Source organism: Marmota flaviventris, chromosome 17, assembly GCF_047511675.1.
Source record: "Marmota flaviventris isolate mMarFla1 chromosome 17, mMarFla1.hap1, whole genome shotgun sequence".
Lineage (NCBI taxonomy): Eukaryota > Metazoa > Chordata > Mammalia > Rodentia > Sciuridae > Marmota > Marmota flaviventris.
This window is the reverse complement of record NC_092514.1, coordinates 58,134,569-58,151,205: the sequence shown is the minus strand read 5'-3', so window position 1 is coordinate 58,151,205 and position 16,637 is coordinate 58,134,569. Positions and strand designations below refer to the sequence as shown.

Below are 16,637 nucleotides of genomic sequence, written 5' to 3'. Positions count from 1 at the left end.
AAAGTTTTAGAACAAGAAAGAATTAGACTATTTTGTTTTTAGAATCCTTTTGGAATTTATTTTATAATGTCATCAGTAATAATTAAGATGCTGGTAAGGAAAGGGTCAAGAGCTCTTTGATAAGGGATGTCTCTTCTCCATCCTACTCTTCTCCCTGGGGCAGGGTGACATGGATTCTCATAAGTTTTTTTTTTTTTCATTTCCTTATCATAAGATATTGTTGCCCATGAAGAAACTTAAGAAGAAAGAATGGGCTTTTGAAAATAAATTCCATAAAGCTATGTTTACTTGCTTTTCTTTTTTTCTTCAGATTCTCCAAAAGTAGTTCTGTCCATGTTTACTTGATGACTAATAACTGCATCCAGCTCTTGGAAAGAAGAAATCTTTTTAGTCCCTTTTTCTTCATTTCTCCCTTCAGCTTTTGTTTTTTCAAAACTAGATCAAAGCAGAAGTGAAAAGAGAAACCTCATCACTGATATCAAATAAGTGTTCTAATTTTGTTCCCCAATTAAGTGGCAATTAAAAAAGAAACTAATCAAGAACTGCTTCAAAGAGAAGAGACTGGAAAGCAGAAGAAATGAAAAGTAAATGAGAGCCTATTTCAGGGAGACTGCTGCTCGTGGCAAACTAGTTTTGCTGATTTTTCACATTGCTTAACTAATGTGCTCACTCCAAAGTTTTCTGGCTTTACTAAGTTGGCAGTTAACTCTTTCCCTATGGAGTCCAGAGATTTTGTAATTTTAAGAGGATGCTTCTTTAGCTCTTTCTCTTTAATTTTTATCTGAAATCTATTCTTTCAGCCTCTTTTTTTGATTCCTCAAAGGTGTCCTTGGGATTGTTGCATTTAATACATCCAAAGTATGGCATCCTGTGTTAAGAGAACCTAAAATAAAACCAAATTAAACTTCTTTGACAAGGTCGGTACTTGCTTCAAATATTTCTCTAGTGCTGCTGCTGACTGGGAGTAGCTGAGGGTTCGCTATGCTGGTGTTTGTGTGTATGATACTGGGGATGGAACCCAGGGATGCTCTACCACTGAGCTATACCCCCAGCCCTTTTTATTTATTTTTTTACTTTGAGACAGAGTTTTGCCATGTTTCTGAGGCTGGCCTCTAACTTGATCCTCCTGCCTCAGCTTCTGAGTCCCTGGACTATAGGTATGCACCATTGCATCCAGCTCACTATGGTTAAATGTCCATTAAATGTTACCTATTGCCATTACTGCTTTGTGTTGGACATTGCTGAGCCTTTTACATGCATGGATCAATGATTAGTTTTTATTGTGAGGCTTGGAATTTATATCTCACCTTTCTTTTTCTTTGTTTCTTTTTTTGGTGGCACTGAGGATTGAATCTTTGCATATGCTAGGCAAGGGTTCTACCACTGAGCTATACCTTCAGGCGTCTATCTCTCCCTCTGACATCTTAGAGGATCCATTCTAAATTCCCTGGATTCCTTTTCTCTGCTAAGTTGACTTTTGGATCTGTTCAGCAGCCTGTGGACTTTTCCAAATTAGGGAGCCAAGTGATCAGAGAGATAGTTGGCCCTTTTAAATTCTGCTTGATAGACCAGTATGTTCTTCAGAGGTCATGCTAGTAGGTGAAATTGCCTTGACGGGAATTGGCTAGTTCACCCTCAGAACTTTCAGGGATAATAGAGGGTGGAAGCAATCTTTTTTTTGGGGGGGTGGTGGTGCTGGGGATTGAACCCAGGGTTGTACATGTGAGGCAAGCACTCTACTGACTGAGCTATACCCCGTCCCCGGCAGCAGTCTTTTTAAATTCCTGATCATAAGCTGCTGTTTACAGGTGGTCTAGGGTACCTCTGTGGCAATACTAAAGTGTGTTTATTTTTTCCATAATTTAAGGCTCAGAAGTGCATTTTTTTTTAAAGAGAGAGAGAGAGAATTTTTTAATATTTATTTTTTAGTTATTGGCAGACACAACATCTTTGTATGTGGTGCTGAGGATCGAACCCGGGACGCACGCATGCCAGGCGAGCACGCTTGAGCCACATCCCCAGCCCCAACAAGTGCATTTTTTTTTTTTTTAAATCTAAATAACTAATTGGTAGTAATGTATAGAGTTTGGGGTATTACATTGTGATCCTGCAGCCACAGCAATAGAGTGTAGGCAGCTGATATTGATTCATACCATTTGGTTTCCTCCCTTCATCTGCCTCTCTTTGGGTTTTCTGAATACTAATAGGATTGCTGGTTAATATATTATACTGATTTGCAATTGGATCTTTTGATATCTAAAAGAAGTAGAGGTTAAAATTTATTTTAGCAAGTTTCTCTGGAAATTTAGATCTTTTTAAAAATATTTTTATGTATATTTTTTAGTTGTAGATGAACACACAGTATCTTTATTTATTTTTATGTGGTGCTGAGGATTGAACTCAGTGCCTCACGCATGTGAGGCAAGTGCTTTTCCACTGAGCTACAGCCTCAGCCCTGGAAATTTAGACTTTTAAATTATGTTATTTAATTATTTATTTTGATGCTAGGGATTAAATCCAGGGGTATTGTACCACATAGAGTGTCCCAGTCTGTTTTATTTTTTTTTTTAAGACAGGGTCTCATTAAGTTACTGAAGCTGGCCTTGAACTTGCAATCCCCTTTCTGAGTCTCCCAAATCATGGCGCCTGATTAACTTGTATCCATTAGAGATAGAAAATAAGTAAGCATCTGGTTATGGTGGTGTATGCCTGTAATCCCAGCTATTCTGGAGATTGAGGCAAGAGAATTGAAAGTTCAAGGCCCACCTGGGCAATTTAGCTAGACCCTGTCTTGAAAAATAGAAAAGGCTGGGGATGTGACTCAACAGTAGAGGACCCCTGGGTTCAATCCCCTGTACCGCACAAAAAAAGAAAAGAAAAATATAAGTAACCAAAAGTTCTGAATTTTATTTATTGGACTTCTTTTGATCTCATAAACCTGTGTCATCTCTGTGTAAGATATCAACACCTTTTGAAATAGAGTGGTGCTTCTTTTGTAGGAATAAGATCCTAAGAAATCTGATAATTTAAAATCTCAAGCAGCTCGCAAGAGCACACATTTCCACTGCTTTTTGACAGTGTTAACACAGCTGTCCTATAGAACCAATACTAAAGATGTTTTGCTGACCTCTTTTGGACTAAAGCTTTTCAGAGTTTTATTTTAGCCCAGAGTTTTATATTATTCCCAGAAAGCATCCATCAGGCATATAATTGTTGAACCCTTAGCTGTGTGATTATTAAAGTATTAAATTATTTAGGATATCATAATTTTAAAATAGACAAATCAGTGAGAAATGGAGGAGTAAGAAACAACTTTCTGCATAAAACATGTCCTGCTATTCTAGTCACCTCTAATACCTGCTCCTCTCATATGTCAAAGCTTTGTTCTAGGGCCTTGAGTGATAAAACAATATTCTTTTGTCTTTGGTAGCTTCTAGGATAAATCCTTATAGTGAACAAGACCCTTGCATTTGAAGAGTGATGGCTCCAAACTTTTAGAAATTGATGGCTTATCCTAGGGTGCTTACTGATTGGTTAGTTATGACCCGTTTACCTCACCTTGGTTTCCTTGTCTTTAAACAACAGGTTAAATAAATGGCTCTGAGATTCCTTTGGGCCCTGGAGGCTTAGCTCACGCGTCCCCATGAAAAAAGCTTTCAGTTTCAAGGAATGCACATTTGAGTGGATTTTGTCATCTCTTAAGATTGAGAGGAGGCCCATGTTATGCACCCTTGGTGTTGTCTGGAAGTTCTCTGCTCCTTCTGTTCATCTGTCCGCTTGCTCCTCCCTCCCACCCACCTACACACCCGGCACTTTATTCTATTTCTAGAAGTAAGTACCGGGGTTCATTTTCCACCTCCTCCTCCAGCCCTGATTTTATACAAGAGTGTCCACAGTATTTCTTATTCTTATGTGTTTGAACTTAAGTTTTAAAATACTTTTATTTATTTTTATGTAGTGCTGAGGATCAAACCTACTGCTTTCACATGCTAGGTGAACGCTCTACCATTGAGCTACAACCGCAGCCCTGAACTTAATTTTTTTAACAGTTGGTGATCAGTTTATTAAAATAGTTGATTTAGGCATCTGCAGTGGTGACTTCAGCTTGGCTCAGTACCTATAGTTGTAATCTATTTAATAATCTAAGAAGGACTGTGCAAGCTAGTGAGTCACTAGTGAATTCTCATCTGAAATCAATCCTGTGTCTTAGACTCTTCACCACAAGGTGTTTCTCTTTTAGTGATTCTCAAAAGTCTTGGTACACATGCCCATGGATCTTTTCACCTTGAGACTTCTTTTGCACCTCTGATAGGTCTTCTCTAGAGACTGCACCTTGCAGCTTGTAAGGGTAATTCTAATTTGGTAAAACACCACCTCTTTGGTATATCTACCAGTGTAGATTTTTGAGTTACCTTTAAAAGCTGTGGCTAGCTGTATGTGGTGGCGTAGTGGCTCAGGAGACTGAGGCAGGAGGATTGCAAGTTCAAAGTCAGTCTCAACAACTTAGTAAGGCCCTAAGCAATTTAGGGAGACTTGAAATAAAAAATAAAATGGGCTGGGATGTGGCTCAGTGGTTAAGAGCCCCTGAATTCAATCCCAGGTACCAAAAATTTAAAAATTTTTAAAAAATAAAAGCTGCAGCTGTGGTGTGACTTCCTGTCTTGTTCCTCAGACTAGAGAGAACAGCAATGAGTCAGGAGCAGGAGCAGGAGCAGGCGGAACAGAGCTCTCTTCCACCCACAACTGCAATGTCCTCAGAAAGCTTAAACTTAAAACTTCAGGCCTTGGTGACATTTCTGCCTGTGCAGTGGCACAAGCCTATAATCCCAGTGGCTTGGGAGGATGAGACAGGAGGATTGTGAATTCAAAGCCAGCCTCAGCAATGGCAAGGCGCTTAGCAATTCAGTGAGACTCTGTTTCTAAATAAAATACAAAATAGGGCCAGGAATGTGTCTCTGTGGTCAAGTGTCCCTGGTACCAAAAAAAAAAAAAGACATTTCTCTTCTGTTTTCTGCAGTCCTCTTGTCTTATTCTCCTGAGTTCCTGAGACTACTGGGCTGTATCACTGAACCTGGTTTCCAGTCCCTTTAAAAATGATGAAAAGCTGGGTACACTGATGACCCTGTAGTTCCAGCACTTTGGAAGCTGAGGTGGGAGGATCAGTTGAGCCCAGGAATTGGAGACCAGCCTGGACAATGTAGTGACACTCCATGTTAAAAAAAAAAAAAAAAAAAAAAAAAAGCCAAATTCTTGGAGAAGGAGTAGCTGGCTTCTCTGGGATCCTGTGGTTTGAATTTCTCCAAATCCAAATTGAGGTCATTCTTCTGTGAACTTGGCTTCCAAAAGATGCTTCCTTTTAAAATTTTTTATGGTACTGGGGATTGAGCCCAGGGGCATTTGGCCACTGAGTTACATCCCCAGCCTTATTTTGTATTTTATTTAGAGAGAGCGTCTCACTGAGTTGCTTAGTGCCTCACTATTGCTGAGGCTGGCTTTGAACTTGCAATCCTCCTGCCTCATCCTCCTGATCCACTGGGATTACAGGCATGCACAACCTCTCCTAGCCTTAGTATGCTTCTTAAAGTCCTAGTTTCAAAGCCTTTGAGCTTGGTTTCTTATGAATAATTAAAATGACTATAATTTGAAAGCTAACCATAGTGGTTGGGGACCTTGACTGGTGAGTTTTTTATGTGACCTCATAATTGTGGCTCAATACCTGGTCTCTCAATGAGGATGACTCATTTAAAAAGGCAGACTTCCCTTTGTTGAACTGTCTGCATGCTTAATAAACAAGTTGAAATGTGATTGTTGCTCAGTAACTGTATGTGCACATTTAAGCCAGTGCAAGGAAAATGGAATTAGCTTGGGTTTTAGTTTGGGTCTTAAGAGTTTGCCAGGCAGTAGTACTGGTGATGCATGAAACAAAACAAAAGTGCACCCGAGGATCCTTGCATAAAGATGGGATCCATGGGGTTGGGGCTGTAGCTCAGTGGTAGAGTGCTTGCCTCGCAAGTGTGAACACTGGGTTGCATCCTCAGCACCACATAAAAATAAATAAAGATATTGTGTCCATCTACAACTAAAAAATATTTTTTAAAAAATGAGGTCCATGACATGACCACTGCACAGAAGTATCTCCAATGAATAACCAAGAACAAAGGCATGAAAAAGTGATTTTAAAAGTGATTTTCTGCATTTGTAAAGACTTCTGAAATTGGGAAGAACTCATATCTTCTATTTCCCTCATGTAAAATCTTGTTTAATAAATATCTGATTGGTTAATATGCAGCACTTCTTTACCATAGAATTTAAAAATGGTTGTTAGGGTGATTTATGTGCAAATTCATGTGCAAATAATTCATTCCATAAACTGATATAAAGACTAGTAAGTTGTATCTAACAGTGGTGGGATATTTCACTGTCTCCTAACATCAATGGTGTGTGTGTGTGTATGTGTGTGTATTCTTGGATGGAAGGTAGGACTTTGTGCATGGTAGGCCAGCAGTCTGCCACTGAGCTGTATTCCTGCCTTCTTTTCTTTTCTACCTGACACCCCCGCCACACACTTTTTTTTTTTTTTTTTTTTTTTGAAGTACTAAGGATTGAACCTAGGGGCACTCTACAACTGAGCTACATTCCCAGCAATTTGGGGTGAGGGTAGGGTCTTATGGGAAAGGGTACAAGGTCCTAGGTTCAATCCCCATAAGTTAACCTAGGCTGGCTTTGAACTTGGCAATCCTTTTGCCCCAGCTTCCCAAAGTGCTGTAATTACAGGTTTTTGCCACCATACCAGTCACTAGCCCTTTTTATTTTTGAGACAGGGTGTACCATAAGATGCTGTGGCTGGCCTAAAACTTGTAAACCTCCTGCCTCATCCTCCCAAGTAGCGGGGGGATTATTGGTATGAGCCATCATGCCTGGCCATCAACTGGCTTTTAAACCATATAATATAGTCCACTTAGTCCTGGGACTGAAGTGAGAATATCTCTGGTATAAGAAGACCACATAGTTGTGATAGGCCACAATTGGTCCTGTGTGTGACTAAAAAAAAAAAAATTTGAGTAATTAAGAGGAAAAAGTAATTTCAGGCTGTGAATGACGATGGTTCCCGTTCTTTGCCCTGGGCTTAGGGGTTTTGCTGAGCATCTGGTTTTAAGGATTCACCTTATTCCTTCTCTGAATGTTCTGGGTCTTTCTTCTGTGTCTCATTAATAGAATACTCATCAGGTGCACTTACTACTTATCAGGTGCACTTAACGCCTGGACTTTATGACCTTACTCTTGGACCAAGTGAACCTCCGGTCTTTACTGTTCCTGACTTCACAATCTTTTCTCATCACTCTAAATTCTATATGCCAAGAAAAGGAAGAGATAATTTTAAAGACATTCTACAAAAGCAGATGGCAAGGGCTGGTAGAGCCCTTGCCTCTCATGTGCCAAGCCCTGGGTTCAATCCCCAGCACAGCAAACAAAAAGGAAGTGGCAGGGCATGGTTACAGATTTCCTTCTCTATAAAACAGAACAAGAGTGCAGCCCGTGATCCTTACACACACACATGCAGTAGCACTTACTATTAGTTGACATTAATTTTCAAATAACACTAAGGCATTTTTTTGAGACTCTGAAGTCATCCTGAATTATAAATGGTATTTACCTTAATGTTAATGGAAAATGTATTTTATAATGTTTAAATTCTTTGACAGTTGATTATCATGAATGTATAGATATTCACTGAGGTATATTCCCTGCCCTAATTTTCACTTTTGAATGTGGCTAAAAAATGTTCTTGCTGCATCTTGCTGAGGGAAAGTAGCATAAGGGCATCCCCTTTACCACATTCATAAACATACACGTTGGATGTGATCTCTCCATGGAAGGAGAAGCTGGGTATTGCTGCTATTGCTTAATTTTCTTAAGATTCCTAGTGCCAGGGTTTGTCAATTGTCACTCTGTAAGCCATTAGATTCTGTCCTCAAGCCTGCAGGCCTGATTTAGGCATTTCTCCTGACTATTTTGGACACAGATTGCTACAATGTTAAACTGCCTTTTTTCCTCATCCCTTTCTCTCTTTTCCATGCTGCCTTGTGCTTTAGGTCCAGTTGGAGAAGCTTAATGCATTTGGGGAAGAAAAGCAAAGAATTCCAAAAAGATTTCGACTGCCTTTTTTCAGTCTTCCTTTTAAATTCAGGACCCCAAGGAAGCTGTAGTAGTGTGAATACTCCATTGACAATTATTATTTGCCTTTGGTACCATCAGCCTGGCAATCTAAGGAAAGTAAACACATAAAATAAAAGCAAAATGGAAAATGGCCTTTGAAACAAATAGGGCATGCCTCACACAGTGCCTCCTCCCTGGGAGGCTGAGGATTGGGAGTGGGAAGGAGAGCTGTGCTTGCCAGTGTCCTCCAAATGCCCCTTCTGGGAGCTGGATTCTCCAGGCTGCTTTTGAAGCCAACAGGCTTGATTAAGGAAGGTCTGTTCCACAGAAAGCCCTTTGTCAGTGTAGCTCAAAACAGATGATAATTTTTTTTAAAACCCTGCATCAGTGTTTACTTTGTCTCGTAGTGGTTTGAGTCCAGCCAATGACACTGGAGCCAAAAAGAAGAAAAAGAAACAAAAGAAGAAGAAAGAAAAAGGCAGTGAGACAGATTCAACCCAGGATCAGCCTGTGAAGGTAACAAGGAGACTCTTGTTTTCTTGTGACAGGCCATTTTTCAGATGAGAGTGTTTTGAGGTAAATGTAGAGGAACAACTTACTGACAGTCTCTACCTGTATTACTTTAAGAAGCAAGAATTGGATCCCAGTGCTGTCCTCTGCTGCCCTACACCTAGGTGATGAAACGGTTCTCAGTTTCTTAAAACACAGAGCAGGTTAGACACTGACTTCTAAATGTGGTGCCCATCAGAACTTAACAGGTGCATACTCCAAGTGTGCTGACCCAGGTACTATGGAATAATGACTCTGTGATGGGCCTGTTGCCTAGAGCAGTGGTGTTTAGCCCTTTCTGTCTTAGGTCTCCACCACTGTAAGAATAAAAGCCCTTTTCTTAAGGCAGACTTTTATTTATTTGCAAGCCTTCTCACAGGTAGTCATTGTCTTATAAACCAGGAGTCCTGCAGAGTTTTTTCTGAGCTTCACTGTTGAAAACAGTGGCCTAGAGTATAAAACCTAAGACTGACACACTGGCATGAAACTCAGAGAGATGGGAAAGGATAGTTTTATTTCTTAAATTAAAACAGTATTAACAAAGAAACCCTTTTATTTCAGGTAAATGTATTCTTCAAAAGTAGGTCTGGGGGGACAACTCAAGAAATATCCACAATGGGCTGGGGTTGTAGCTCAGTGGTAGAGCGCTTGCCTCACATGTGTGAAGCACTGGGTTCAGTTCTCAGCACTGCGTATAAATAAATGAATAAAATAAAGGTCCTTCAACACTAAAAAATATTAAAAAAAAAAAAAAGAAAGAAAGAAATATCCACAAGTGCCCTTTTAGAAGTGCCTTAGAAACAGTATACAAGCTCAGAAGAAATCCAGTCTCATTTCCAGTATATCTGTACTTTGCTTTATGCTTCAAATATTATGCTTCAACTTGAATCTTTCATCTTAAGAAGACATGGCTTCTAGTAATTTTTGACTATTTCTAATGTCAAACCCACTGTGGAGGGATGGATTGTAGCTTAGTGGTGGAGCACTTGCCTAGAATGTGTGAGGCACTGGGTTTGATTCTCAGCATCACATATAAATAAATAAATTAAAGTCCATGACAACTAAAAAAAGTATATTAAAAAAAAAAATCCACCATGGGGGGCGGGACATCATTGTTGACCACCATGTTCACTAGGATTTTGCCATGAACCTCATTTAAATTAACCCCAAACCTTCATCATCCTTACAAGGGAAGTAGGAATCTTCCCATTTCAGACATGAGAGAAGTGACTCATCCCAGTCTTTCACTCAGGAATTCTCTAGTCCAAGCCTATGCTTTAGTTTAGGGATGTTTATCTCTCTGGGAGTGGGTGTTTGGGTGACTGCATGAATATTTAAGTTCAAGTCTATATTAAAGTAGTTCACCTAGCTGGGTCCAGTGGTTAAATGCCTGTAATCCCATCTGCTCAGAAGGCTGAGGTGGAGGATCACAAATTGGGGACCAGCCTCTGCAATTTAGTGTCTCAAAATATAAAGGACTGAGGATGTTGGCTGTACAGTTGATCGACCCTGGGTTTAATCCCCAATGGAAGTGCCAAGCATGGTGGTACACACCTGTAATCCCAGTGACCCAGGAGGCTGAGGCTGGAGGATCACGCGTCAAAAGCCAGCCTCAGCAATTTAACAAGGCCCTAAGCAACTTAGTGAGACCTTATCTCTAAATAAAATATAAAAAGGGCTGGGCATGTTGCTCAGTGGTTAAGTATCCCAGAGTTCAATCCCCAGTACGGAGGAGGGGGAAAGAAAGAATGAACATTTGGTTAATCTATTGTCTTCATCTAAAGATCTTTTTTGGGGGAGAGATGTTCGAGATTGAATCAAGGGTCTTATCCCTGCTAAGCACACATCCTAACATTAAGCTTTACCCTGCTGTAAGACATAGTTTTAAGAGAACATTTTGTAGAATAATATATAATTCAAATTTGGTTTTTGAAAAGGATGTGTGTGTTTGGAACTTGCATGCAAAAAGTCTGGAATTATATTAGAATCTTCTTACCTCAGGATGATTGTTGTTCAAAATTATATTTGAAGGATGGGATCGCTGGATTTTTACCTTTTATATGTCTTACACACCTTTGTATTGTTTAAAATTTTTCACTGAACATGTAGTACATTTGCCATCAAACAACTCAAGACTTAGAAGGGGAGACACCGTAGGCAGCACCTCTTAGTTCATCATCAGCCACTCTTTCTCCAGTTGAACAATATTTTGACCTCTGGATTTAGGACAGAGGAACCACCCCTTTCTTTGAGTTGTACCACTTAACTCTTGAATCATAATAAATCAGAAGTCTTATTAACACAATAGGTCTTTTCTCTCTCAAACTGTGTCTTTCCCAGATGAACTCTTTGCCAGCAGAGAGGATCCAGGAAATACAGAAGGCCATTGAACTATTCTCAGTGGGTCAAGGACCTGCCAAAACCATGGAGGAGGCCAGCAAGCGAAGCTACCAGTTTTGGGATACACAGCCTGTCCCTAAATTAGGTATGTGTGTGCTTTCTTTCCCAGGTGAGGGTGAGGAATGTGTCCTAGCTGTGTTCCATGCTGAATTTGTGAGGGAGGGCAGTATAGTCCTGGAATTCCTTGGTGGTTATTTTTTGAGTCATTTTTTTAAAAGGAGTATAGAAATTATTGTTCAAAGAACTTATCGTTTCACAGCAGCACACGCTGAGAAATATAATAATTCTTTTAGTCCATCATCATCCAGTATAAATCTACAAAGAAAAGCAGTGTATTGGCACATGATGAGTTGGGGATGTCTGCCCATGGGTAGTTTTGTGAGCTATTGTCTTATTTGTCTGGGCAAATGTGTAGTCCCAGAATGGAGAGTCTCCCCCCTCCTCCTCTTTTTCTTGTTGATGCACACTTACTTAATGTGACATTTTACTTAGCAGTGGTGGGTTAGCTTCTGTAATACTATATTTAAGTTTTATCAGCCCCTCAGCAGTCATTTAAAAAGCTGTTATGAAGGCAAGCACAGTGTCACATACCTGTCATACCAGTGATTCGGGAAGGCTAATGCAGGAGGATCACAAGTTTGAGGCCAGCCTGGGCAGCTCAGCAAGACTCAGTCTCAAAAAGTTTTTGAAAGGGCTGGGGATAAAGCTTGGTGATAGAGTACCCCTGGGTTCAATGCCCAGTATCATCAAAAAAAAAAAGTAAGTCACATTCTAACACTAAATGAAAGTGACCATCAGTTTGTATATGTTACCACTGCCCTCCAGAAACACTGTGAGACTTGACAGTACATTCTTTGAAGAGGGGGTGAGCAGGGCCAGCCAAAGATTAAGAGGGAAGAAATGTGGCTGGACCCTAGGAGATTCAGCTGCTGAGGTAGGGAACATACATACAAGTGCTTCTCAACTTAACGATGGATTATATCCAAATAAATCTATTATAAGCTAAAGGTATCATGAGTCAAAAATATACTGAATACACTTAACCTAACATCACAGCTTACACAGCTGGTTTATCAATAGATAGATGGAGGCTTACCATTCAAACACTGTGTAGTTTTTGTTGGTATTGTCAGTTGACAAGCATTTAATGAGTGTTCTTTATAAAATGCAGATCTGAAGATGTCACCCTAACCTCACCCCTCCTCTGGTACCCCTTTAAAAGCCCATTAAGAAAATCTCAGGGCCCTAAGGATAAAGTCCAGCCCCTGGAGTATGGGTCTTCCATGACTGGCCCTGCTTTCTTCTCTAGCCTCATCTAATTTTAGTCCCTCTCCTTGATCTCCAGGCCCCCCACCCCAACTCCCCATAGAGGAGGGACAACTGGCCAGGGTGGAGATGTGTCAGAGGCTGACTTCCTGGCAGCACTGTGCATGTTCAGTGATTCAGCCCAAAGGCACTTGTAGGATCTGACCACCGAGGGCCTGAGTTGGCAACAGCAGATAACTGGCCCACAGTGCTGCAAGCCATGGGTGGCAGGGCCAGAATTGAGCCTGGCGCCTAAAAGCTATCATCTGGCTTTAGGAACAGGCCCAGTCCTTTGCTGTTGACACAAAGGCAGCCTTGTTGCAACGCCTTACAAATCAACTCAGTACTCTTTTCACCAACCAGGAGGCGGGAAGCCAGATTAGTAAAAGATAAATGTTTGTCATCCAGGAACCCAAGGGAGATTTAAAAGGATTTCCAAAAATGAGCCACCTTAGATCCCAATAATTATTTTGCCCTTCATTGGCCTTCAATTAAAGGCCAAGGGTAGCTGGAGGGGTGTGTTCAGTTGCCAAGCACAGAATGTTCTTCAGATGTAGGGCTCCTAGGGAGAAGAGGAATTTGCTGTGGTCACTTTTTGAGCTGAGCCCCTCCCTCACCTTCCGCTAAAGCCCACCCCCATAGGAGCAGAGGGCAAGGCTCATGACTGTTCTTCCAGGTGAAGTGGTGAACACCCATGGTCCTGTGGAACCTGACAAAGACAACATCCGCCAGGAGCCCTATACCTTGCCCCAGGGCTTCACCTGGGATGCCTTGGACCTGGGGGACCGTGGTGTGGTGAGTAGACCCGGGACCTGTGGGTAGGACAGTGATTATTCAGGCTTTCCTGGAGACTCTTGGGAACTGAGCCAAGGAGGGCTGAATAGAACCTTATCTCTTGTTTCCTAGGGCCTACCTAAGACTCCACATAAATAACACTTAGCATTTCTCACAAGTTGAAAGTTACCCTCTATGGTTCCCCAATGTCCTTTTTCTTTCTCTCTCTTTGTTTTTTGTTCATTCATTTCATTGTCTTATTCTTGTCTGTCTCTTTACTGATGACCTGGGGCTGCTGCCTGAAGAACTCTCCTTCCCTTTTCACCAGAGCTTCTCTCTCTTTTTTTTTTTTTTAATTTACTTTTTATTATGTGTATGATTATATTCTTTATTTTACTTTATTTATTTTTTTAATTTGTTCTAATTATATGTGACAATAGAATGCATTTTGACACATTGTACACAGATGGAGCATAGCTTCTTATTGCTTTAGCTGAAAATGGTGCAGTCACACCAGTAGTGTAATCATAACATGTATATAGGGTAATAATGTCTGTCTCATTTTACTGTTCTTCCCATCCCACAGCCCCACCCCACCCCTCACTGCCCTCTGCACAATCCAAAGTTTCTTTATTCTTCCTTTTTTGACATGAGGAATTCTGTTTCCTCTGTAAAGAGAATGATGAAAATATATAAACAGATTTTTCTTCTTTTTTTTTTTTTTTTTAAAGACAGGGTCTTACATTTTTATCTGTGTGTGGTGGTGTACACCTATAATCTTAGCAACTCAGGAGGCTGAGGCAGGAAGATCCCAAGTGCAAGGTCATCCTGGGCAACATAACCAAACCCTGTCTCAAAAAGGGATAGGGATGTAACTCAGTGGTAGGGCACCCATAAGTTTAATCCTCAGTGCCACACAAAGAGAGAGAGAAACAAAGACAGGGTCTTGCTCTATTGCTCAGTCTGAAGGTACAATGGCTATTCGCAGGCATAGTCCCACTGCTGACACCTAATGTGGACACCCAGTCAGCATAGCACACTATAGCCTCCAGCTCCTGAGCCCAGGCTATCCTCCTGCATTAGCCTCCCAAGCAGCTGGAACTATAGGCAGCTCCATTGTGACCAATTCATGAACAGAATTTTTTTATAGCAAACTTGGGGCAACAGATAGAGACAGCAGCTGCTCAAGGCAGAAAAAAAAAAAAAGGTCAGAGGTATTTGATTGGGCACCATACATGGTAAAAAAAATTGGCAGTAACTTTCCTGGGAGTAATTCCTTAACCAACCCTGAGAATCATCTCTCCATAACATTTTCACAAAGGTAAAGACCAATGGCTCCCCATTGTTGATAGATCAGAATGATGGAACAGTCATTTGATTAGATAACATTCTTGTCTGCCACTCTGTGTACTTAACTGTATGACTCCACACTTCAGTGATTCAGTTTCCCCTTACAACTTGTTCCAAAAGAGTCCCTGCCATGCCTGGGGTGAAAAGGATTTGTGAGATGAGAGGTTTCCGGTAGTTTTATGCATCCTTCTGTGTAGCTTTGAGCCACACACTATTGGAGTTGTCCACCTGGCATCATACCTTGCAGTGAGCTCCTTATTTCTCTACAGCTGAAAGAACTATATACTCTGCTGAATGAGAACTATGTGGAAGATGATGACAACATGTTCCGATTTGATTATTCCCCAGAGTTTCTTTTGTGGTGAGTTGTAAGGGCTTTCTTATGATTTTTTTTTTTCTTTTTTAATTTGTAAGCAATAGTAATTTATTTCTTGTGGCTCTAGAGGCCAAGAAGTCCAAGATCAAGGCATCAACATGTTTGGTGTCTAGTGAAGGTCTGGTCTCTGTTCCAGAATCTCTTACAGTTCTCAAAGGCAAAGCAGAGAACAGAACAATCACAGTGCACCCTGCCAAGAACTAACTTTTGAGTGGCAAATTACTGTGTTTTTCTTAAGTTCCTGATTTCAAAGGAGACTTGCTTTCAATGGAGCTTAGAATTGAAACCTAATTTAAGATTGAAGGCTGGAGGGGGCTGGGGATGTGGCTCAAGCGGTAGCGCGCTCGCCTGGCATGCGTGCGGCCCGGGTTCGATCCTCAGCACCACATACAAACAAAGATGTTGTGTCCGCCGAAAACTAAATAAATAAATAAATAAAGTCTCTCTCTCGCTCTCTCTCTTTAAAAAAAAAAAAGATTGAAGGCTGGGGTTGTAGCTCAGTGGTCAAGGCTTACCTCACAGGTGTGAGGCATTGGGTTCAATCCTCAGCACCACATAAAAATAAAAATAAAGATATTGTGTCCATCTACAACTAAAAAAAAAAAAAGATTGACTGGGTGAGGTAGCTTTTTGTAGAATAAAAGATAATCTGCTGAATGATTACTTTAGGCAAGAAGAGAAGGGTGAATGAGACCTACTAAGATTTTTTTTTTTTTTAAAGGATGGTCATTTTCTATCCAGTTTCTGAGCATGCTCAATTGTATAAAAATGGCTTTGCCTGGCTGAGCTGTCTACCTGGCTGACCATGTTCAATATCCAGGAAGATAAATGCACGAGGCTGAACTAGAGAGAGATTGCCTACAAGAGGAGACAAAGGAAAAATGAACAAGACAAAAGAGGAGCAGAGCCCAGAGGGAAAGAGAGAGCTCTAGGGGTACCACAGTCAGCTCCCAACCATGACACTCACTGCCCTCTAAACTAAAGAGGCCAGTCCTCTGATTCAGGCTGTTATAATGAACACAAATCAGGCATGAAATCCTCAGTATGACAGCCTTGGATTGGATGAGTAAGGCCAAGTGGTTTGAGAGTGAGAAGTGGCTATGGCTTGATTCCGTTTGTGTCCTGGAAAGCTTGACCCTAAAAAGAATTCAGCTACTCAACTCTAGGGAGAAAGTAGCACCAGGGTAGAACCAAACATGCTGTGGAGTCCAAATAGCTATCCTGCTTGCCACAGGTAGCACCACAGCCCTAGTTCTTCTCTCTTTTCCAGGGCTCTGCGGCCACCTGGCTGGCTCCCCCAGTGGCACTGCGGGGTTCGAGTGGTCTCAAGTCGGAAACTGGTTGGATTCATTAGCGCCATCCCAGCAAACATCCACATCTATGACACGTAAGCACCAGAACCCATCCCTACCTGACCCCACCCCTACCATCTTGGTCTGAGTAGGAGGAAGAGAAAGCTACAGTTCTCCCATGAAGGGGAGAACCTAGATACCAGGCATGGAAATTCATTATAGGAACCATGTGTTTTGCTCTGAGTTGTGGCTGGTTCCCTTATCTATGATTTGGGCTGGAAAGGGCCCACCTGCTCCTGCACTCCAGCAGTCAACATGGGGATTTACCTGAACTGCTTCAGAAGTAAACCAAAGCCAGCATGACCCACATTGAGGTGGTCTTTGGAGCCTTCCAACTTTACTTTTTTTGGCACTATCACAACCAGTCTTCTGGC

At 41.2% G+C, this 16,637-nt stretch overlaps 1 protein-coding gene across 2 annotated transcripts in view; it reads left to right on the top strand.

Moving 5' to 3' along the window:
- The window catches only part of Nmt1 (N-myristoyltransferase 1), a 29,543-nt gene that overhangs the window by 5,151 nt on the left and 7,755 nt on the right, over positions 1 to 16,637 (top strand). The window contains exons 1-6 of one of the 2 annotated variants that reach the window (XM_027947029.3): positions 3,613 to 3,831; positions 8,565 to 8,673; positions 11,047 to 11,191; positions 13,088 to 13,206; positions 14,805 to 14,896; positions 16,182 to 16,298. In XM_027947029.3, the coding sequence (XP_027802830.1) occupies positions 11,047 to 11,191; positions 13,088 to 13,206; positions 14,805 to 14,896; positions 16,182 to 16,298 (473 nt within the window). In that variant the 5' untranslated portion in view covers positions 3,613 to 3,831; positions 8,565 to 8,673. Of the gene's footprint in view, positions 1 to 3,612; positions 3,832 to 8,564; positions 8,674 to 11,046; positions 11,192 to 13,087; positions 13,207 to 14,804; positions 14,897 to 16,181; positions 16,299 to 16,637 lie in introns of those variants that run through there. The other variant, XM_027947028.2, reaches the window with a different exon arrangement.